The sequence below is a fragment of the Clupea harengus genome, chromosome 9, assembly GCF_900700415.2.
Source record: "Clupea harengus chromosome 9, Ch_v2.0.2, whole genome shotgun sequence".
Classification (NCBI taxonomy): domain Eukaryota; kingdom Metazoa; phylum Chordata; class Actinopteri; order Clupeiformes; family Clupeidae; genus Clupea; species Clupea harengus.
Window position 1 is genome coordinate 9,371,993 of NC_045160.1, and position 24,945 is coordinate 9,396,937.

The 24,945-nt window shown below is 40.7% G+C and overlaps 2 protein-coding genes across 3 annotated transcripts in view; both read right to left on the minus strand.

The window, feature by feature from the left end:
- plekhg2 (pleckstrin homology domain containing, family G (with RhoGef domain) member 2) overlaps positions 1-11,480 on the minus strand; it is a 65,244-nt gene extending 53,764 nt beyond the window's left edge. The window contains exon 1 of one of the 2 annotated variants that reach the window (XM_031573269.1): positions 10,805-11,480. The gene's annotated coding sequence lies outside the window, so the exon portion shown is untranslated. Of the gene's footprint in view, positions 1-2,651; positions 4,127-10,804 lie in introns of those variants that run through there. The other variant, XM_031573268.2, reaches the window with a different exon arrangement.
- A 149-nt stretch (positions 11,481-11,629) lies between these two features.
- Positions 11,630-24,707, minus strand: spint2 (serine peptidase inhibitor, Kunitz type, 2). The gene is made up of 8 exons (XM_012827067.3): positions 24,113-24,707; positions 19,523-19,681; positions 18,061-18,123; positions 16,321-16,482; positions 15,870-15,926; positions 15,583-15,753; positions 12,992-13,036; positions 11,630-12,266 (listed from the first exon to the last, which is right to left on the minus strand). Exons 1-8 carry the CDS (start codon positions 24,504-24,506, stop codon positions 12,091-12,093), a joined length of 1,227 nt encoding a protein of 408 aa, XP_012682521.1. The 5' UTR covers positions 24,507-24,707; the 3' UTR covers positions 11,630-12,090.
- Between the last annotated feature and the right edge of the window lie 238 nt (positions 24,708-24,945).

The window sequence follows — 24,945 nt, forward strand, 5'->3', positions numbered from 1 at the left end:
CTTTGCTACTCTGTTAGATACGTCGTGCATGCAGCATCTCTCTCTCTTTCTCTCTAACTCCCTTTCCATCACCATCTGAACATATACACGTCCACATTGCGATTTTAGTAATGTTAAATATATTGCATTGAGTTAAGAGCCTAGCTTGGATTTAGCCCTCAAGGCAATAATCATTCTGTGCCCATCCCCAACTCAATTGTAAAATAATAACAGATATCAACTTTTCTTGACATCATTTGTATTATTGTTTTGTGCATTTTGTCTGCTCCTTGACTAACAGATAGCCTTGAATCAGAGCAGTCAACTCTTGCTTTTGAAGGCTAATTCATGGTTATATGCCATCACCAAGCCTAATTGAATGGCTATATGCCATCACCAAGCCTAATTGAATGGCTATATGCCATCACCAAGCCTAATTGAATGGCTATATGCCATCACCAAGCCTAATTGAATGGCTATATGCCATCACCATATCTAATTGTAGCTAAGATCCAATATGGGGCACATCATCTGACAACAGTTCTGGAAAAGTTCCTCCAGTTGCTCACTAGCAGTGTGAGCCAGGGGGTTTGAGGCCAAGTCATGTCTGAACCATGGAATTCAGTCTAGGCCTCAGCATTGCCTATATCCCCACATGACTGAACCATGGAATTCAGTCTAGGCCTCAGCATTGCCTATATCCCCACATGACTGAACCATGGAATTCAGTCTAGGCCTCAGCATTGCCTATATCCCCACATGACTGAACCATGGAATTCAGTCTAGGCCTCAGCATTGCCTATATCCCCATATGGGTCATTGTGGAGAACACAATCCACTATCAGACTGCTCTTTTTTCCCTTTAGCAGATTCTTATTTTTTTTTACAACTGCTTGTTTTAAAGTGTGATGTTTTCGAAAGTCAACGCTGCATTCAAAACTCCTGCAATTCCTTTTCAAAATCAAATGTTTATGTCAAATGGCAAACACAACTATTTGAGGCTTATATAATCACTAACCACACACCATTGGGATGAATCTAAAACACCATCTTAGGCCTAGGCCTTTTGCAGTTGCACTGTTCTTTATAAAGCATTCTCAGACAAAACACATTACTATAGACTGCAATATATGGACATAGAAATACAGAACGTTAACGTCTTTCATTTTTCCAAAACACTGTGGACTACTATTGCGCATAGACTGTGGATCATCTGCATTTCCAGGGCAACAATGTAGAATTATACAAAATATTAGATTAGTTCATCTCAGGAAATCTAGTGAGTCAGCACATGATTGCAAGGTCATGGGATGTAAAGATAGCAGAGCCATTTTACAATATGGTACCCAGTACTATGTTCCACAATATTTTACCCAGTACTATGTTCCACAGTATCTCCATGTGCTCTGAACCATTACACAATACTCTGCAGTATTGAGGATATAAAACTAAATATACCATTTGTGCATAATATTATAAAGAGACTGTATGACTGTATCTGTCCTGTATTATAAAGAGACTGTATGTCTGTCTGTATGTCTGTCTGTCCTGTATCTCTGCACCACAGCCAATGTACTCCTTTGGAAGTGGCACATGTGTGTAGCATTTTGAAGGGCATTGCCCTTAGAGTTTACATACCAAAAAGTATCTAAACATCGGCAAAAAATGCTGTAGTTGCACAGTGTTTTGCTGGTAGTGAACATTGACTGGGACAGGTATCCATGAATTTTGGAAGAAGGTGTCATTGACTGCATTTGTATCTAAGCATAGGGGCAAGTATCCACAGTTTGCTTCACATGGTGTACTGGTATGCTCGATGTGTTAAGTGTTTTGGGAATGTGTACATGGTATTGATACAAGAGTTAAAATGATTGGAAAAAACTGTAAGGTTAGGGTGTGAACAATTAGAAAGACTGAACTTGAATTTCAACAAACCATCTATAACGTCTCTGTAAAGTGTTTAATCCCACCCCCGACTACAGTGACAGTTTTGCATCTGACCGATTTTATCTGAACACACTATGAAGTAAGCAAGTTGATGTCATCCTCACTTCACTGAGCGTTCAGGTCCAGGACACAAAAACGAACAAGTCACCTGGACCCAATCTGTGCTGGTGTCATTTAGGCTCATTTCCACGATTAGTGTGTGCACAGCAGTGTGTGTAAGATACAGAATTAGGGTAGACCTATTAACAAATTAAAATGCGAACAAATCAGACTCATGTGTAACCTAGGCTAAATATTTTCTTTCACGTGTCATTAGCCTGTGTGCCAAGCTCCCATTTAAATAAATACAAAAAAGCATTCAGTTATAGCATTAAGAAATGAGAAATGTGAAGATTAGGCTTAGCCTGTAACCCAGCCATCGAACTTGGGCTACTCATACAAAATGTTAAACTTTTGAGTAGCTTAGTCTATACCACCTTGTTGGCCTACTGCAGGCAGCGTGGACTGTCAGGTATAACGGCAGATTTAAGGTTTAAAATGATTTATAAAGCGTCCGGGTTAATGAACTAGGCTGCTGTCGAAAAGCCGAGGAAACAGCAGCAAACGAAAGCTGAGTGTTACGAAATGTGTTTTGAGAAAAAATTACTTGTCAAATTGGAGGCTAGTGAAATTACAAATACAACAGTGTCTTAAATGAATAAGGGTCTAAAACAACCCGGTCCTACCTGTACTAGAATGGAGATTACAGTCATCAAGCGCCGAAAACAGGTTGTCATCACGCAGCTTCACACATGATACAAGTCCTTTTGCACTTTTGCTGTGGCCCGAGAAGGGCGGGGAGGGTGTGTGTCGAACGAACTTGCGTCGAGTTCGACTCACAATGCAAATAGTTAGTTGGATCTATCATATATCGTTGGTGGTCTTTTTTAGCGTACATTCCCTCGTTAAAGGTCTTTTTTTAGCGTACATTCCCTCGTTAAAAAGAACGTATTACCATTCAATAGTGAGACCCGACCAATAGGCACTGAAAAGGCGAGCTTTCCCTGACTTGCCGACTGCATCCTAAAGGACGCCTACTGGGGTCTCGCCTACTTTACTAGATGACGTTAGCACAAAAAAATCCAGGAATATTGTGCGTGTGGGTGTAGGTTGGTGGTATGGTTGGATTGTTGGAGAGGTTATAATTTCCGCCAGCTGTTGAGCACTTAAAGTTTTTCTTGTTTTGTCACTGCTCGAGTCCCCACCAGATAGCAGTTCCATCGGAGTCCAACTAGAGCACAGTCATCTTCTCCCATCACAAACAGAGTTCATGAACTTCAAATATTTTTAACAGGTAGGCCTAGGGTTTTTTGACACATGTAATATGCTATTTGAATTATCCCTTTCCAGCCAATTAGTAGATAGGTATGGTTAGGTTGTATACGTATGAAAGTTTGGCAGTTTTTCAAAAATGGAACCAGTGACCTGAAAAGACTTTTAGTCAGTAATGTTGTGAGCTGTATGTTCAGTAACTCATCTTTGTGAATCGTGTGGTTTGTGATAAGGCAAGCACGTGCACAGGTAGACCCCAGGTGGTGCTTAAGTACCTGCCCCTTTGCCCTCTGATTTGACAAGTGCCTTTTTTTTACCACCAAGGAGGTTGTTTTCATTACTGTTCATTTGTTTGACTGTCAGGACAGGATTACGCCAAAAACTATCAGGCCAGATTTCATGAAATTTGGTGGAGGGTAGGAGCATGGGACAATGAAAAACCCGTTTTTTACCACTTCCTTTACTTTAACACTGCGTGATGGGGCATATTGTTGTCCTTGGCGGAGGTTTGAGCTCTCCGAGTGCCCCTCTACTTCTAACTTATTCTAATATCATATTGTCATTTTTAAGCCATTTTAATTTAGCCCATGGCGGTTTTTTTTTAAAATTAAGCATGTTGCAAACCTTTCAAACGTTCTGCGTTTGAGTTCTAATTCTGTGAAACAGTATGAGCCCCCCCCCCCCACACACACACACACAAATTAATCTCCCTGATCAAGGCACGGACTAACCGTCGGGAATTTCTTTACCCGGAGTGCCAGTATTTTTTTCTCTCCCTTTCCCGAGCCCTTAGCTATTACACAACCAATAGGCTATAGATATTCAATAGGTCGTCTTAGCAGCGACATGGTGCAACCTATAATACCTGTGAGTGCTGTTGCCATCACAACGACAAACTATCTAAACTGTTCGTTGAGGAACCCAAAAGCCTGGCAGTGCCGGAAAGGTTGACGTCGGCTGGCTCATAGACATATACATTTAAATCTATATTGACATATAAATATTGACATATACTATGTCTATGGGGTGGCTGACGACGAAGTATGCAAAATATCTGACTTGCAGTGGCCTGCTACACGTGATGAGAGTAGCGGATAGGAGCACCAGAGAGTGATCAAAGAGCTGGTGATGTGTCATGCTATGTTTTTGTTAACTTTTAAAACTGGGGTTTCAATGCGAGTCCCGCTGCAGGTTTGACGATTTCCAAGGAAATTTGTATTGGACATTACTAGGCTATTTGTAACACAGATAAAACAATCCACAAATGTGTAGGCTACCATGATCCACACATATTTCACTTTCTACAAAGGAAAATCACCTGGGCCTAACATAGAACGAAAGTCACAAATGTCACGCGGCCCAAAAAATTCAGGCTACTCAAATGTGATTGATTCACATGTGCAAAACGGTCCGTATTTTTTAGATATGATTTTACGCAACACAAAGAAAAAATAAATGTTTGTGGATAAATGGGCTGCATTTATATAGCGCTTTTCTACTCATTAGAGCACTCAACCTGCTGTAAAGGTTAATGCCGCACACACACACATCGACCCAGTCTCAAGGACACTTCGACACATGGAGTCGGGATAGAACTCGCAACCTTCCGATTGCTGACTCACTTCCATATAATTCGTCAGTGCACAAACGTTTAGAGAAACTGTATGAAGTGGAGTGCTCCAACTTTAAAATAGAGCACAATACATACACTGTAAAAAGGCTGATGAAACTTGTACGGTTTTATTACCATATTTTCCTTTTCAGTACTATTACTGTATTTTCTTTTACAGTATTAGTTCTGGTTTTCAATTACAGCAATGATTTTCAGTTAGAGTTTACACTGAAAAAAAGAAAAATGGCAGAAAATTACTAGTAGGCCTACATTTTCCATACATTTTGTACATTATACGGACCATTCTTTCACTGAAAGATTTAATGGAAAAATGGAAAAATCTTTTATGGAAAAATCCTTTTAATAACAGCAACTATTCTTTGAATAAAAGAGATGATTTCCTTACTTCATATAGAGAGTATCCCAGTTTAAAAAAAATATTTTATGTGCATTTCCTTTTTTCCCCTTAAAAATGGAAACTTCCGGAATGTGTACTGAACTTCTGTATTATGTTATGTACTCTCAAGGTGCCTCCATTAAAAAATAGAATGGACGATTATGAATAAAGCATAGCATCTTGTAGCATTATCCACCAGTTACTCAAAGCCAAAGACAGCATTTATCTTCCACTCTTAAGTACGCATCCTTTATCATTTTATTTCTGCAATCACATCTTTAGCCTCTCTGGTTTCCCATCTACGCCACCAGAGTACTTTATTCCGATCTGGACTGTATTCACATTCACTACTCTGTCTGAACTCCATGCTATTTAACCAAATGGATGAGGCTCAGACCGCCCATCTCAAGACCCACCTAAATTCTACTTGGCTCTCACTTGTTTCAGACCTCAATGGGAACTGATCTCTCAACAGGGAATCTTTTATTTTCCCTTTTTTCTTTTGGCTTAAATAGCTCCTGCTCAGATCACTATTCACTAAGGTTAAATGCTTATTCCAGTCAAAAACCTCTTCTATCATTCATACAATTCCTTTCATTCCTATCCATTCAAAAGGTCTTCACTCTGTTTCCCTCTTTTCGCCTCTTTTAAAAGACAAAACAGTTCATAATAGAGCGATTCACACATCATCAGCTTTAAGAGCATTGGCCCCTATTCTTAAAGCGTTGTATATAATACTAGTCTTGTATCTAGTGTCTTATCCTCTCTCCGCTTTCAAACATGTGAGTACTCCTAACCTGTGCAGCCCTGTACGATTCATGTCAGAGCTGTAGAAGTGACTCTTTCATTTCCCTTATCTGTACAGTCCCGTTGTACTCTAAGTACTCAGTAGCCATAAGGGTTTTACCCTGTTCCAATAACCTATATTATCTAGTCAAGGCCTTTTCCTTAGGTACTCCCTCTATTTCTTCGCAACCCGGAAGTCCAAACATCCCCAGTTAATTATTTGTTTCCTTACCTGTCAACAAACTCCACTCCTTCTTTACATACTTTATCCTTGCAAGTTCTTTGTACGAGGACAATACATTTTTAATTTTGGTTGGTGGCCAGATTGCAAGTTCTGGGAGATTGTGGAACCCAGAAACCTGAAGGATTCCACAGCCGACACAGGGCTGTTGAGTAAGGTGAGGGGGGGCATTGATGGGGAGCTCCACTTGAAGTCCACTGTCATCTACACAGTTTTGAGCGAGTTCAGCTCCAGGTTGTTACGACCACACCACAGGGCCAGCTGTTCAACTTCCCGCCTGTATGCAGACTCATCTCCATCTCGGATGAGGCCGATGACTGTTGTGTCGGCTGCAGATTTCAGGAGTTGAACAGACGGGCCTCCTGAGGTGCAGTCGTTGGTGTAGAGGGAGAAGAGCAGTGGGGAGAGCACACATCCCTGAGGGGCACCGGTGCTGACTGTCCGGGCGCTGGATGTCATTTCTCCCAGCCTCACCTGCTGCTTCCTGTCTATCAGGAAGTTTGTTATCCACTGACAGGTGGAGGAGGGCACAGTGAGCTGGGTGAGTTTGTTGAGAAGGACTTCTGGGATGATGGTGTTGAACGCCGAGCTGAAGTCCACAAACAGCATCCTTGCGTACGTCCCTGGGGAGTTGAGGTGTTGCAGGATGTAGTGCAGTCCCATGTTGACTGCATCATCCACTGACCTGTTTGCCCGGTAGGCAAACTACAGAGGGTCCAGCAGGAGGGAGCCAGATGGGAGCCAACTGGTCAGCGCAGACTTTCAGACAGGAGGGTGACACACCGTCTGGGCCTGGAGCCGTCCTGATCTTCTGTCTCTGAAAGAGCTGACACACATCCTCTTCGTCAGTGCCGGTGGGGAGTCAGGGGGGAGGGGGGAGGTGATAGCAGGGGGTGCAGTTGGTTGGGTGAAGTCTGAGGGCCCGTCCACACAGAACTGGGATTGCCTGAATCCGGACACATTTTTTGTCGGATCTGCCTTCCGTCCACAAGAACACGGCGGGTTAGGTCCCCGAATCCTGAACTTTTTGAATCCAGGTTCCAGAGTGGATACATTCCTACACGCCAGCGAAACCGTGTTCATGTGGACGCCCGATCCGCACATTTTTCTGACACGATGACGTCATTGTCCCACATGAACGCCCCACGCAACCTCAGCCTGAACCCTTAACCCCACTGTGTCACTTCATAACAGCAACAACATAAACTAAATCGATGTTGTTAAGAAGCTGGCAGATGTAGAATGCTGTCAGGGATGGACTCATCAAGCCATGTTTCAGTGAAACACAGGGCAGCAGATCCTGAAAAATCCCTGTTTATCCTGTTTAAGAGCAGCAGTTCATCCATTTTGTTGGGCAGAGAGCGGTGATCAGAACCCCCGCTCTCGCAGTTTAACCAGCGCTCCAGCACGCTTCCCTTTTCAGTTTGGTGAGTGAAAATGTAGTTATCAGTCGGTCTTTTGTAACAAATTGTTGTCTTGTCTTGTTAAAATGTGTCTCCTCCAGTTTAACCAGCGCTCCAGCGTGCTTCCATCGCCTGCGTCTCCTCCAGTTTAACCAGCGCTCCAGCATGCTTCCATCACCTGCGTCTCCTCCAAGCTCCACAGAGAGCTGCTTCTCCTCCGACCAAAATCTCCCAAAAAAATGTCTGGGTGTGTAAAGACCAACAGAAAAGTTTGTGGAGTTGACTGTCGAACATTCAGTAGTTCTTCCCTGGTGAAAGTGATAGGAAAGGGAGTACTGAAGACCACACAAATAAACAAAACTATAGTACAAGACAGCGCAACACTGGGGCTGCCATCCGCGGCAGTCTCCATGGTCACCACACCTAAACATATCTAGACAATTGAATTACATGCCATTTATATACATTTTACACACATCCACACACCCTGTTTCTTTATTTAGTGTGTACAGTAAAGGGAAAATAAATGTCGACTATTTGTTAAAAATTCCATCAGAGTGTGCCCATCAATCACTATTGTTTGACTGAAAGCACTGGTAATAGGAGCTACTCTTTTCCATTACTGCTCCCTTTGTAATTATATCTGAAGATTTGCATATTTCTTCCCAGGTACACTGGTACAGTAAGTGGAGGCACATTGCTATTTTGTTTGATTTATGTCCATTGTACTTACTAGTTTGATATTACTTAGTTGATATATAGAATACTTACCATGTATAATTCTATCACTAAAAATCCTAGATGTAGTGGTAGACAGGAAGTCCAGGCCACTCACCCCAATAGCTGGGAACCCAGGATTCTGTTCTGTTTAATGTGAGTGTAACTCTTGTGTATTTTATAGCACTATGGAAAAAAGGGTTACACTCATCTGTATTTGCCTCTCTGCACTGGCTCCCTGTCAAAATAATTGATTTCAAAGTACTCCTTCTAATATACAAAGCTCTAGATGGCTTAGCTTACTTTAGCTTCATTCCAAGTGTAGCAGGAGGGTTAATTTTGCCTCACAGCGCCGCTTGTTGACTTCCCCACGCCCCGTCTATTCTGCCAGTAGATAATTGGCACCCTATTAGTCTGTCAAGCCACTATAAATGGGCAAGGAGGAGCCATCTGGGCATGCGTCTGTTTCAGCGTGTGCTGCTGAAGGCTCCACCAGTTCGCTTGTCTGTGGCTAAACCCGTATTAGTCAAGTCCTTGTCCCCAGCTGTTCGATGCTGTTGGACCACTTCTTGATTCACCCGTTTGTGTCTTGGATCGTCGTACATTCACTGTACACTGCTTGCAGGTGTGTTTGGAATCTCTCACTCTGTATTCCTCTTCACGGAATCCTATTGTCATGAATAATGCATCAAAACCCAGCACCTGTTGCAACACTTCATACTTCTTGTCAGCCATGTTGTTGTGTTTAGCAGCAGTGGGCTACAGACAGCCATGTTGTTGTGTTTAGCAGCAGTGGGCTACAGACAGCCATGTTGTTGTGTTTAGCAGCAGTGGGCTACAGTCAGCCATGTTGTTGTGTTTAGCAGCAGTGGGCTACAGACAGCCATGTTGTTGTGTTTGCAGAAACCCTCAGCCTACCCCTACCTCCACCTCTACCTGGCTCCAAGCAGAGGGGCCCCCCTTCTCCTACGAGCTGAGGTTCTGCCTAAGGTTTCTTCCTGTTAATAGGGAGTTTTTCCATGGCCTTGTCGTCTTTGTGCTTGCTCCAAGGCTCTGGGCTCTGTGAAGTCCCTTGAGACAATTGTATTGTTTTGGCACTATACAAATACAATTGAATTGAACTGTATTATAGATAGCTTTATCTCTGCTGTGAGGTTGCCTGCCCTTGTTGATCATAGTTTTGAATTGATACAAATGCCCTTTTCAAACAACACTGATTACAACTGTGGCTGAACTTTTGTTCAAAGAACTGGGTTTGCTTCAGTCTCTGATCCTCAAGTAACTAACCTTGACTATGTGACATTATCTAATTTGTTATGCAATGTACAAATAGGGCTCTAAACTACATATATTTGGCAACATTTATTTTTGCTATTCTCAAGGATTCTTAAATAAGACAGAAAGCCCACTTCCACAAAGTCTTCCTCCTCTTCGCCTTGTTCAGATGAAACTGCCAGACTTGACCATTTATAGATATGGGAACAGAACACGGCAGCATGGCGAGGAGGGAGGGAATGAATAGGTCAGGTGGTGTCGTGGGAACGCTGAGAACAGGCTGGATTGCAAAAGCTGTATCTCCAGAGAATTTTCAACTGCTTTCAATTTTAGACGGCGGGGTCACTCAAATTACAACCATCACAACCGACACCACATCCCTCCCCCCACAACATGTCCTCTCAGTACAAGAGCCAAAGCCATGACATCATCTTTAACATCACACTGATAGCGCCCTACTTCTCTGACTGAAGATTTCAATCCTTCCTCCTTCTCCTATGTCGTAACTCTATTGTGTTTTCCTATGTTGTAACTCTATTGTCTTTTCCTATGTTGTAACTCTATTGTCTTTGCCTATGTCCCTCTGCTATTGTCTTTGCCTATGTGCCTCTGCTATTGTCTTTGCCTATGTCCCTCTGCTATTGTCTTTGCCTATGTCGTAACTCTATTGTCTTTTCCTATGTCGTAACGCTATTGTCTTTTCCTATGTTGTAACTCTATTGCTTCGCTTTCAAGCATTTAATCACCCTCCACTTCTATGGTCCACTCTCAGTGGTAACTAACCACTAACCACTTTGAACCACCACTGAATTCCATTTCTGTTAATCCGGTTAATATGCTTCTGAAATGCTGTTTAAAGGAAAGCCAACAACTGTGGGTACTGAAAGTGCATTCTGATGTGGAGTGTTCTGCAGCCAGTCTTGGTGAGTGTTTTGTTAAGTGTGTAAGGGATGGGGTAATGCTCAATCCCAGGAATGCTGAGCATTCCTCCAGTCTGTCAGGCAGCTGCGGTGTGGGGAGGGAATGAGGTCATTCCAAATAATTACACACACACACACTAGTGCTCTATGGAAAACAGATGACCATGGACCCTCCTGTAACATGGAAAGATAAAAGCCTCAGGCTTTAACACTCACTCCTCTGACTCGAGCAACCTGCTGGAGCTGTCTGCACACATTAGAGACCTACTGCCATAGTTGGTTCACACCTCCATCCTGAATGCCTCCCGAGTTCCATCCTGGGTTGTTTACGTTCCCCGTCCACTACAGGTTACTCGGTTCCCTCTCCAACAGATAGAGAGGGTCGAAAACGACCTCCTGTTGTCATTGTTCTGGCCAGTGCTTGGCATGTTCCTCTTACCAAGGAAAAATACTTCAGTTCCACTGCACTCTTGTGGCCTTTACCTAGTATTACATGAAAAGGCACTTCAGTAGAATTGATCAGAAATATAGTGTAGACTTTGTTAATGCTGTAAATGACGTTTCAATGGAATATCTACATAGGTGTAAAAGACAAATTTTCTGTAATAATCACTGTATTCATTGTGTTTCAATGGCACACTGTTAGCTAATCCTAAATCTTAAAAACAGACTAATTCTTCTGGTCTGGCTTTTCTTTTCGCTGGAAAAGGGTTTTATATTGGTTTAACCTAGGGCTAGTGTGTTTAAAGGTTGCTGATTTCCTTTCCACTGTATGTGGTTTGCCTGTGAACTTCAGCGGTCCTCATCATTTGATGATCATTTGCTCTAGTACGGTTTACTGAAAATGCTGTAGTCCAAACACAAACGTGTCATGGCGACAAGTGATATTTAAAAGTTCAGATATATCCTAAAAGCATGAGTACCACACTCATGCTTTTAGGATATAACTGAACTTTTAAATATCACTTGTCGCCATGACACGTTTGTGTTTGGACTACAGCATTTTCAGTAAACCGTAAAAAGGTGTTCATTGCAAAATTATGAGTGTAAAGGTTAGGGTGTTCATTTTATTATCAGTTTCTATGTGCCTTGAGCTTCACAATGACAGCAACACAGGACACCCGTAGAAACAACCAAAAAAAGAACACATAAAAGACTTAGAAAGAAATAATAGACATTTTAAAAAGCAAATCAATAGCTCCAGATAACCTGATATAAAGCAAATCAATAGCCCCAGATAATCTGATATAAAGCAAATCAATAGCCCCAGATAATCTGATATATTCTACCTCCAAGAGGGGAAACACATTCACCAAGGGGTTTTGCTTGTAAAATGTATGTTTTATAGGAGTGATTCGTGATTATACACATGTAAGCAATGCTTGTTAAAATGATGTATGTTTTATAGGAGTAAGTGGTTTTACACATGTAAGCAATGCTAGTAGCAGTGTATGAGAAAGGTGTACGAGTGTAGATTCCATGGGTCAGTAATGATGCGGTGACTACTCGGTGTCCAGATGAGAGGGCGGCCCCTCAAGAAGCTCTTCCTCTGTAAGCAAGCCCTCCTTGTCACCCTGAGAGGAGAGGTGGCTCATCCTGAACTTGCGCACGGAGATGGAGATGAGGCCCACCAGGATCAAGGCAGATATAACTGCCACTGTGGCCACTAGGAAGAACCCTGTGGGATGGGGGCACAAACACGTATTAGCAATCCTCATGCACTGGCCATTCTGTTTAAACTGTTGCAACCTTTTTGCAACAGGAATATAATCCCTTTCCTAGCCCCAACTCAAAGCCATTACGATAGATCTAAATATTACATGTGTTTAATCTGCCCCTAGGGGTTTGAGCTGGTAATACACATGAGAGTTTAATTTGACCCTAGGGGTTTGAGCTGGTAATGCACATGAGTTTCATCTGCCCCTAGGGGTTTGAGCTGGTAATGCACATGAGTTTCATCTGCCCCTAGGGGTTTGAGCTGGTAATACACATGAGTTTCATCTGCCCCTAGGGGTTTGAGCTGGTAATACACATGAGTTTCATCTGCCCCTAGGGGTTTGAGCTGGTAATACACATGAGAGTTTAATTTGACCCTAGGGGTTTGAGCTGCTCATAGACATGTTGCCTCTGGTCAACTGCTGTCCTGTACAGCTCACATATCATCTCTAGATCATTCCAGAACCACTGCCCAAAGTGAAATTCAGCCATCAATTACGCATGTCTTTTGGGGCATTTCTTTCATGTCAGATATGTTGAGAATACTGTAGCCAGCTGCCAACTGGTGGTAAACATATAAAGCCATCTGCTGAGGGCACATACATGTTCCTACCCTCCCAGATAGACTGATTGTACAATACAGACTTCAAGATAAAAAAAAAAACAATAAAAAGCAAGCAGGCTTACCAGGAGTCCAGCGATCACGGGCTGGCCCATGCTTCTGAAAATGCCCTGGAGCAGAGAGAACAGTGATCACTGAAGCAGCTGAGATAAGACATGACATTGAATAGAACATCATCTGGAAGAAAATTCCATTTCCTCTGCTATGAACGATACTATGACAGATCAAGAAAACCTGTTTAGAGTTAAGAGGGTCTTAAAAATAAATCAGGGCTAGTCGTTAACAAAACAATGAGAGATGGAAGGCAGCTGAAATGGAATAGACCAATGGAAACAGAACGTCCAGGAGAGAGAAGGCATTAGTGTGTTCAATACTCATTTGACTGAAGAGGGCTGAGCTCTTAGGACAAAAGACTTCAAAGAAAGAGCGAGCTTGAGCATGAGCAATATTCTATCGGGTCCATAAGGGTGTTTTTAAAAGATATCCCTCCTATTATGTTTGGGGTCAATTCAACCCCATTCAATGTTTAACGTCTCTAAATAAATGTTTGACATAATTTGTTTTGCTTCATATTTAATCACTTTTCCAAAGGCAATTAATGGGAACAACTGGGTAAACACAAATTTAACATGATGATATCTTTGCAATGTCCTGTACACATGCTGTACGCATAGGTGTTGTTTGGGGTCAATTTGACCCAGGCTGTTTTAATTGTATTAAATATATAAGAAATATCAACTCCATAGTCGCGTAACATGTATTCTGGATGTATAAGGGGGGTGGGTGGGGGTATTGTTTTATTCAAAGGGCTATTTAGGTAGTCAACAAACAAACCTAAAGTACCTGACACATAAACTTGGGTAAAAAAAAATTAATAATGTTTTGGAGGTTTAAATTGCTGGGGTCAAATTGACCCCAAGCATAAAATATGTTAGTAAATCTGAAGGTAATAGGAGGGATATTTAAGATGAATTGTTTGCCATCAAATTCATGCAGCACAGATAGATGGCAGAGGTCCTGGATGTTGCTAATGCCTTTGGCTCAGCGACACATTATCTGCTGTGGAAGGCATTCAGTTACTTTCAGGTCCCAGATAGGCTTACAAAATGAGTTCAGGCATATTTGAAGATATTTAGTTGCACTTTAGTCAAAGTAGCTACACCACATTGTGGAAGCATTTGGAGACTGGTATGAGGGATAGAGGCACCATTTCACCATGGCAATGGATGTGATGAGGGCCTCTAAGTGGGTTGTTGGCGGTATAGATGACATAACTGCTTACGACAACAGCCCCATGTACGATTCCATGGCAATCTGTACATTTTCTGGATCTGGATTTTAGACTGCTTTGCATTTTTCCTGGTTCTCTAGGTTAATTTCCATAAATGGTGAAACATATCCTAACTGTCGTTTCATAGAAAATCGAATTATTACCCGTCCTCCCCATAAGAGGTCACTCTCATTCAATTTATGGGAACTGCGAATACCTTGAGGAAAACCTTTTGTTACACCCACATACATGTTAACATGACTGATATCCATGAGGTCAGTGTGCAAACTCCACAGTATGTTGGAAAATCTAAAATGGTGGAAATTGCCATCATAGGATGAAGAATTTAGAACTTAATTAAGAATTTTGAATTAAGAACATTGTTGAATGCTGCCATCCAAGGAATCCAACAGTACCTCATTTTTGAAAATCAGTTTAAAAGTTACGTAAACTCACTTCAAACTTTGACCCAGTGGTGGCGCTAGAGTGTTCACAGACATAAAACTTAGTGAAAAGAATCAAGGGACTGATAATAGTGCCAAATTTCGATACCAGTTTTTTGGACAGAACAACTTTCCATGCATAGACCTTGGGCCCTTGAAGGCATTACCAGATGAAAGAATGATTTCTTCAAACACACCAATGATTAGCAAAAATATGCATTATTCGCCATCTATTTTTTGTCCAGTCAAGAGCTCTCTTTGGATATTTGCATAAACGTGATTTGATTGCATATATATTTGCACAATACATTTTCAAAAGGTTCCAGGGATCAAGCTAGTGAAGAGTTTCAGTGGTTTTGATTTCATGACATTATTCACCCCATGACAAATGTTTTCGATCTCTTTATTTTTCCCCTTTCTGTAACCATGCCAACTAGCTGGCGCCAGGTTAGTTAGCATTTCAATGGTGACTGAAGCACGGAGTGATGATGAGACATCACCGCCTTTGGAAGAAACTCCCACTACCCTATGGACAGTCATCTCTTCATAGCCTGTTGTGTGTGTTTGAAACCAGTCAAATGGAATAGGCAGAATAAACCAACAGGTTTTGTGCTTCTAATCATTCTGAAAGTAGTTTGCTCACGGTCCAATGATTTCCAGTTTCCTGAACATTTAATGTTCATTTTATTTTCGTTCTATATTGTATTATTTGAGGAATGCAGTGTGATTGCATCTTCTACACATTACAATTTGTTACATTCTTACTGCTGTCAGATTATTGTTGCTGAGTTTGTGCTTAATAATAGCATGTGTAGCATGTTGGGATCAATGTTTTTATCAGTGGGGGGGGGGATAAACAAGATAAAAACAGGCCGCAGTCCCCAGATGGTTAAGGGCTTCCTCAACCCATGATCATACATTTACAAAAATCCAGTTGACTCACCTTCTTGTCCTGAACATGTGTTCATGCATTCCTCCTCAGAAGTGAAACGGTTAGAATTGCCACCACAGCCACCAAAGATGAACAGGCGGCAGGACCTGGTGTTGGAGTCGTAGGAAAACATTGAGAAGGCAGCGCGACACCTTCCTGAATCCGAAGGCATCAAGCAGTAGTCTTTAGGGAGAAACAAGAAACACAAGGGAACTCTTTTCATCTCATTTCATTTGTTTACTTTCCACCAATTGGGAATAAAATTAATGGGATTGGCTGTTGAGTGCATGGAGTCATACCAGCAGGGTCCTTGTGTACAGTACCAGTAGACTTCCTTGGGCCAGGAAGAACCTTGGCTGTGCAAAAGAAAGTGACATTTTTAACAAGTACACTTACAAGACTCTAGAGTCATCCCATTCCAATCTAGAGAATTACAGGTCCGATCATGGACTTAAATTTGTGTTATAAATTCAGTTTCGAGTTTTTTTTACTGGGTGGACAGTTTTAAGATTTTGCACAGCAACATTAACAAGACAGACACATTTATGAACTATGACATTTTGCATAAAAATTACCTGCAAGGCTCTATGAGAGAAATGACCCTTTAATAAAAACCATATGAGATACAACAGAAAGAGTGAACATAATGTACCATTTCAGTCATGCCAATCAAACAATATGAAGAAAGGTAGGTATAGGTGTGGTGAGTATGAGAGAGGGAGAGAGAGAGAGAGAGAGAGAGAGATTTACTGTTGCAGGTAGCCTGGCACATTTCTGCAGAAGCATAGTTGTTCTTATTGCCACGACAGCCGCCATAGATGAAGGTTTGACAGGAACCAGCAGAGCTGTTGTAGAAGTGGTGCCTGAGTGAGGCTCTGCAGGGGCCAGCCTCTGGGGCAGCATGACACCTCTCTGGGGGGGAGAGAGAGAGAGAGAGGGTGGGTGAGTGTGTGAGTGAGATAGAGGACTATGAAGAGAGGACTATTATCAGGACTATGAATACTATGAATATAGTATCAGGACTATGAATATATTATCAGGACTATGAGGATTTCCCTCAGAGACAGACATGTGACATTTAAAGCTATTAAAGCAACACTATGCAATATTTTGATACTTTTTGAGGTATGGTTGACTAGTTTTGGTACCATCCGCAACTTAATTTTGATAGCATGTCATGTGAAGGACAGATAAACACCTGTGTCTTTCCCACTAGCCATCCAGGATATGCCCAATGTAGTTCTGTGTCTTTCCCACTAGCCATCCAGGATATGCCCTATGTAGTTCTGTGTCTTTCCCACTAGCCATCCAGTATATGCCCTATGTAGTTATATGTCTTTCCCAATAGCCTTCCAGAATATGCCCAATGTAGTTCTGTGTCTTTCCCACTAGCCACCCAGGATATGCCCAATGTAGTTCTGTGTCTTTCCCACTAGCCATCCAGGATATGCCCTATGTAGTTCTGTGTTCCGGATTGGATGGATTGCGGCGCAGCGGCAGTCGAGCGTTGCATCCTGTAACCTATGCAATTACGTGGATCTTATTTGAATTAAAATCCACAGATTCCTGTCATCTTCAACCCTTTCAGCCAACTTTGATGGCCCTGTGGGTTAAAAGCATGACTTTTCTTTACTTAGCAACCATTTCCACTAATAAACAAAACTAACCAACATTACCCAGCTTATATAGCATGTAGGTAACTAATATGAATGATAACTTAAATGCCAAACATCTAGCTAGTCATTGCAAATTTAAATTGCGCTGAAACACTATGTTTCGGTCATTGTTGTGCTTCAAACTTTTGCTAAATGAAGTCTTGTTTTGACAGTTTGACTGTTAATCAGTGTTTCAGAATATTAGGTGCATCCAATGGAGCTCCACGAGTCTCACCTTGATTGTGCGCTTGGCCTTAAAAAGCCCTCAACATTTGTATTACAGTTATTATTGTTCATTTGACCACGATCTGATACTGTGAGAAGTATTTTGTTGTATTGTGCATAATGCTTTGGTTGTTTTTCCTTTTCTTTTTTCCCCAAATCGGTTTTGTAGTTTATTTAGCAGACGGGCTATCTGTTGGTGTATTCTCGTAAATTTTGTTAACACAAACTATGTGTGCGCATGTGTGTGTGTGTATGTGTGCGCATGTGTGTATTCTCTAGATAGTTGAAAATCACAGCAATATTACTATAGGGAAACAGTAAGCAAGTTGAATTGAGTTGACATTAGAGCTGACTCACATTACTCTAATAAACAGTATTGCAAATTAAAAACCGATTTCAGAATAAAACCTTGCTGCAGTAGACTACATAGCTGTTGTATTTTAGACTACAAAAACACAAGAGGGTTTATTTGCCCGATACGTCTATACGTTCACAGTAAGACCAGATATATGAATTTCATAGAAATGTTGATACCGAAAGCTGCAGTTAGCTACTCTTTGTTTAACTTAGACTGTTAACACCAAGGAAAACTGTAAACATGCAAACTTGCCATCAAGGTCCTCTGATGTCTTCTGAAGGAATGAGACTTGAGCTGGTGTTTCCAGATCAGTGGCTGTGGTCAAATTGTAACATCTGATATTAACTCATGGCAATCTCAGAACAGTTACAATGTTAGACATGTGATGATATATACATGATTATACGGCATGTGTTACATAGAGATTATACAGTGCAGCACCAAACACACATTGACTGGATTCACATTCACACATGAACATGCTGTTGAAATTTCAAATTACTATACACTTGAAATACATGATGGGTAAAAGAGAAACTTTAAGACATTTTATCTACTAAAATTAGCAACCTAGTAATGCACTGCCCCCAAATGTTTGAAGTATGAAATAATGTATTATATGGCTCTTCAGAATGCTGCAGAATGTTCCACTGAATTGAATGGACCATTCATTGTGATTGGAAATCAGTTGGTAATACATTGGTATGTAATGCCTGCAACTTCCAAGTTACATTTTTCTCAATTAAACTTTCCCATGAAATGGCAATAAAACCGTTAAAAAAGAAATATTTGGAGACATTTTGTCTACTATTTTGGCAACTAACCATGTAATAAGCTAAAATAACCAACAGCTGACCAGAACTGCATATAGCACCTTTAAATGGGCAAGGCTGTCTCAGCTAAGGACATTTTGTCTTTAATTCTTATTCTTGCATGAAATGTGATTATAATCAAACTATTAGCCAATTGTATTTCTCTCATTTTTTCATATTTATGTCTAAACCATTAATTTGCATATATTAGCATGGACTAGAATCACAAACCGCACCTTTAAATAATCATAATGGCAGATGTAATGGTACTGTAACAAAATGCAAATCACCACAATGTATGTAAATAAAGTTAATGATGCTCTTTTCATCCTTCTGTTGGCCATTGCTCCTCATTGAGCGCTCCTGATCATAGACTTACTCATATAATAGTATTGTCTTATCTGACTATAGTGCCATTTTGCTTGAATTGATTTGTGGAATAAAAACTTAAATCAAGAAATATATCTACAAAACAAAACAACATACAGTACCAGTCAAAAGTTTGGACACACCTTTAATTTTTTTGAGAAGTGTTTTCTTTACTTTTATTATTTTCTACATGGTAGATAACACTTGTTTTGTTTAGTACATCATTCCATATATGTTCTTTCATAGTTAAAATGTCTTCAGTATTAATCTACAATGTAGAAAATAATTAAAGTAATGAAAACACTTCTAAAAAAAATTAAAGGTGTGTCCAAACTTTTGACTGGTACTGTAAAAAAGAAAAGAAATAATGCCATGTGAAACCGAACCAAACCTATGTCATTATGCAACTTTGGAACAATTCACTCCATGCTGCCGGTCTGAAAACGGCCGTTTTCTGAAAGTTTCTGTTCTTCTACAACCTCATGCACACATTTAGCCCTACATCATACTGTATGTACAATATAGAAACTCACCAGTTACGCCTCTGCATGTGGAATCACACTCCTCTTGAGACCCAAAGTTGTTGGAATTGCCCTGACAGCCTCCATAGATGAAGCTCTTACAGGTCCCGCTGGTGACATCATAGTAGAATCGTGGGAGAGCGGCCTTACATGGACCCACCAGCTGTGGACCTGAAGACACCAGGTTACCATGGTTACCAGATGGTCCAAGCTCTGATAGAGTACACTTTTCCATTCCAACTTTTTCAAGGTATATTTAACAGTACAGAGGCCAATATTAAAATGTGTTTGGTAATCACATAATTGACTGCACATACTGAAATACAGGCACCAAGAGTGAATAATCAGCTTGATAATCGAAAGGACAACTTTAAAAAATAAATACCCAAATTATGTGTGACTCTACCATGACACAAATGTCAACAGCCTGAATGATTTATTCATTCCTTGGGAAAGCAGTATACAAAATGGAGAAGTGCGTGATCTCGATAAACATACACGTTTGGGGACGTTTATATTAAATGCTAATCCAACTAAGGTGGTCTCGACCCATTTAAGGCTATTTGTGGGAGTGGACATAAGCGTGTTCATCTGGACATGAATTAGCACCGTTTGGATTCATGTTCAGACTTACGAACAGAATGGGCTTACATGGGTTTGATAACTGACAAAACAAAACATGTAGACAACTCTTGGGATTTTTCATATACACAGACCTACAGCAATTTGTATGCAAAGAAATAATACAATCTACCCAAGTATTTTTCACTGATGACTTCATCATAACATGTTCCTTTCATGTGCAGTCCACGATTAAAATCCAAAACACTTTGTCTTATACCCATCTAATTGCTCCTCATTATATGTCCGTTCTGTGTGTGCACTTTGGTGTCTGTTTCTCATTGACAGAGCCAAGGCTGTGTGCAAAGTAACTCAGACAGATGAGCAGAAGCTAACCATAGCTAGCTTTACCGATCAGGGATTGAACCACAAAGTCAACCTAATTAAACACACTGAGGATTTGATAGCCACAATCTAGTGAATAAAATAAATCAGACGTTTAAGGCGCTAGAGCTGTGAGGGGTGTGAGTGAAGAGCTGTCCGTAAACATGGATATCACTCTAGGGTCCTTTGTGTTACCTGAGGCAAGTGGCACGATGTAGTTCACTCTTTTTCTGCTTTAGCATATCGGTAGGTTTTCTTCATTACAAAAGAACGACTACTTCAAAACATCATTTAACTCATCAAAACATTTGCCTGGGATTTCTAATACAGTTGTTTTCGCGACCACCTTATTTTCGCTGATTTTGTAAAAAGATTTTTTTCTTTGGAACCAGGAAGGGTTAAAATGCTAACGCTGAAAACTACAATTTGCTGTTGACTCTCTTACTCCATGTACATGTGAGCGTTACTTCTAGACTGGTATAATATTTGGGCCAGGTTTGAGGGTAGGTGAGGTGACTAATGACAGTGTGGCAAAAAGAGGGAAACAAAGTGATAGACTACAACGATTGGCATCAAGCTCAGCCTTTGTTATAAAGACTTGATCATATGATGACTGTGCATTATTACATTTACTTTGTACAATAATGTTACATTGCAGTAAAAAGTTAAATCTTAGTTGTATCAGTGCTCAGTGCAGCATCACTTCATTTTATGATGGACTACCTGTTTTTTGTCTATTTATGTATTAATAATGTATTTATAACATTAATGCATTTCTTGTTGGTGAGTTTTAGCCTCAGGCTAAACCCGGTAGGTACAAATGTTAACGTTAGCCATCTGTTTTGGGTTGCAAAAGCTGTTAGTTAGGTAACCGGCTAACACCACTTAGCGAAATAAAAGGGTACAGTTCTTGTAAATATCCAATCCTGTTTCTTCCAAGTTAACTGGCTTCTTTGACAAAGTAGTTTCAAACCTGGCACATATCATTGCATGCATATTGTAACACGTTGAAAGGTTTAGTTGATATTCGCTGAGGTACCCTACCTGCCTCGGTGTTACGGGGCCCTCACACTGATTAACTTTCATTAGTTTGCAATGCGGTTTATGTTGAGTGGATGGGTTCAAACATATGGCACATTGCTCAACAACTTCCCCACAGCAGTCATATTCAAATATATGAAGTGCAATGCTGCCATGTATAGGTCAGTGGTGGTGGTGCAGAAATGCACAGATAATCTTCAGACCAAGTCTCACAAAGGCATATATATATGGTTTTTGAATTTTTTAAGGCATTCACCAGTCCAATCCAAATACATGGTGAAGCCACCAAATAGGAAGTGAGCTTCAGCCAATAGAGATTCAACTTGCCTTGAGTGCTTTTTAGCCTTCAGCCAATAGAGATTAAACGTGCTGTGAGTGCTTATAGCCTTCAACCAATAGAGATTCAATTTGCCTCGAGTGCTTTTTAGCCTTCAGCCAATAGAGATTAAACTTGCGGTCAGTACTTATAACCTTCAGCCAATAGAGATTAAGCTTATAGCCATGCCCTTGCTATAATGACATCAAGATTCCATGGCAACTCTGAACTGCTTGGCTCCCTCATTGCTGCGCACAGCTATATTTGAAAATGATTTTGAACTTTTAAAGTTTCACTTGTTTTGAAGCTGATTTAGAAGTGCATTCAGCCTTTTGTCCACGAAAGGAAACGTGCAACAGTCAATTCGGTGTACGACATCAATCGTCAGTTTTATTTTCTGTGGGCAAAAGAATGTAATCAATGTTCCATGAACACAATGTTAACGCCATTGTAAAAAGGCCTTATGGTGTTCCATGGTTTTATAAATAAATGAATGCATTTGGTAGCACAGAGAGCGTTCTGTCTATGAAATAAGGTCTGTTACAGTTGGCACCCCATAACTGAGAGCCTAGTCAGCTGCGCATTGGATCAATGGGAGAGAGTGGACAAAAAGGTATTTCTTAGTTTAACACAAGGCTACTGGTGACTATGTGTAGATATACTGACAATATGGTACATCAAGTTTAACAAATTAGACTAGCTTTTGCCAGACCTTAAAGTCTTTCAATGGGTTTAACCTTTTAAAAACATTTTGATATTTTTTTTTAAGTCTGCCTGGATAGGTGTTACCTTTGAGGATAGCCAAGATATGGGTTAATGCAATGAATCTAACACAGGTTCTCATGCTTCATACAGAAATATGCAGGCATAATGTGCCACTCTTCCAATGAAGAGAACGTGATATTTGTGCCAGATGGATAAATAAGACTTGGTTGATGGTTTGTTATTGCCGCATTCAAATGCTCTCGGTCAGAGAAGAATGTGTCGCCACACCTATATCAAAAATCCATGTCTCGCGGAAAGTTTTGTTCATTGGTCATGTGTTTAGACAACTCGCCCGGGCAGAATAGAATAGGAAAAGCCTTTATTGTCGTTGTATTTGCAAACACTGACATTTGGAACAGGTCATTTCCCCTGTCAAAATAGTGCATCTGTATGGGTGTTCCTGGCCTGACGGCTCAAAACTTGAAAAGCGCTGTTTTGAAGGGTCACATGGTGGCAGTGCCTTGGTTCTTGATTCTGTGGCACATTCTGGTGTCAATTTCAGTAGGGCTGAACGATTAATTGCATTTGCGATTTAATCGCGATATGATAGAACGCGATTTCCTAACCGCAACGTTCGCGATTAAAAAACGTTGGTCATATTTAAATCATTCATTACGTTTTGTTGGGGAAAAAAAGAGGATAAAAAAAATCGCATATCGAATCGCAATATTTTGGTAAAAAATCGCAATTACATTATTTTCCCAAATCGTTCAGCCCTAAATTTCAGACAGACTTAATGACGGTGATATTTAAGGGGAACATCCTGATATCTTCAAACAACTAATTCCTTACCCTGCAGTACCATAATGATTAAAGAGCCTCAGCATTTTTGGAAGGGTGCCCATATTTAATATATCTTCATGTATCTGATGGATGTAAACTCAAGCGGGGGGGGGGGGGGGGGACCCAGAATTTAGACCCAGAAGCCCTGGCAGTAGCCAACTGCCGGAACCTTACAGAAAGTGGCTCATAATTTGTAACATTAGCCCTACTACAACCTATAGACTAACAAAAAACATAATAAAGTTTCAACAAACACGCACTTGAAATCCTTGTCATGGAAAAACTAAACCAAAAACTGGTTTGACTGGATTTCTGAGTTACTCATCAACAATGTGGACCATTGAAAAGGGAGGGGTTAGAATACCACACAGCTAAGCTATGCTTCTAAAATAGAAGGAAGTTGCAATCTGCTTTAATAGCCAATATTATTGTGCAATATGAGCTGTAACATTAGTCAAAAGGTATATTCACCATCAGTATAAAGGCTTACAGACTGGACTATTCGTTTTAATTTCAAGAATTCAGTCAACTGTTCAAAAAAATATTTACGTTCATACACAGCGCATCAGTAAAACACAGAACTATGATGTTGTGGTTTGCCGTCATCTTAATGAATGCAGTGCCCTGTCTGTGGGCGCTTTACAAGTTAGTCAAAGGGTGTAAATCAAAATCTTAGCATATTTAACAAAACACACGGTCTCGAAGATAGAGAGGGCAGTTCCGGATAGCAGACAGCAAACCAGTTAGCCTACCTGTACAGGTGCCGTCTCTTGTGTGGCCTTCAGATAGTTGGGCAGGTGACACTTGCATTTTCCGAAAAACTTTAAACTGCGAACTAGGTCGGAGAATGCAGACATCCTTTCCATCTTTTAAACAGTTCACGAGAAAACATTCAGTGGTCCCATCGGCTGGGGTCCCGAGCATGGCAAGCTGGCAGTCTTCCCTAAGACAACAAGCCATTTGGCAACCATCGCTGTCGGATATATTCGGCAGGTGGGCAGAGTAGCTAGCGCCATCATCTAGAGACTGCGGATCTAAACCCAGCTCACCGCTCCGATCCCATTTGCATGCTTCTTTGATGGCATACACAGAGCAAATACAGCAAATCGACAGGTAGACATCAACTATGGTCCAAAAATGTCCCATTCTCCAAAACAAAGTTCTTACGGTTTGTTGTCGGATTTTTACACGGTAGGTTGTAGTGTACAACCTGTATATTTTTGGCTTTAAACGGTCTTTAAAGACTGCGGATTCTATACCACCCAACCGAACGGCAACCTAATCAAACAAGTTAGATTAGTGACAGGTGTCCTCTTCCTGCTCAACCGGTATGCGCTTCCTGATTTCCGTCTAAGGTGACGTCAAACTTCCACACAGTCAGCAACCATTTTTATTTAGATGAATTCAATTGCCCAACCAGATAAACACATAGCACTTTACCCATAATTTGAAAATATATATTTGAAATACATTTTGATGAGCACATTTGAAATATATGTAAATATTTAAAATTGGCCCAATAAATATATTTCAGTGAAATATATGCCCATAATTAGGCTACTAATTACATATATTTGCTATTTGT

Bases quoted from the DNA above. Each gene is read 5' to 3' on its own strand.
- spint2 (XM_012827067.3), bottom strand. From the start codon at position 24,506: ATGGGACATTTTTGGACCATAGTTGATGTCTACCTGTCGATTTGCTGT. The intron at 15,754-15,869 runs GTATGACTCCAT...TTCTCCCTAAAG, and splicing joins TGTACACAAGGACCCTGCTG to ACTACTGCTTGATGCCTTCG. The intron at 12,267-12,991 runs GTAAGCCTGCTT...CCCATCCCACAG, and splicing joins CCGTGATCGCTGGACTCCTG to GGTTCTTCCTAGTGGCCACA.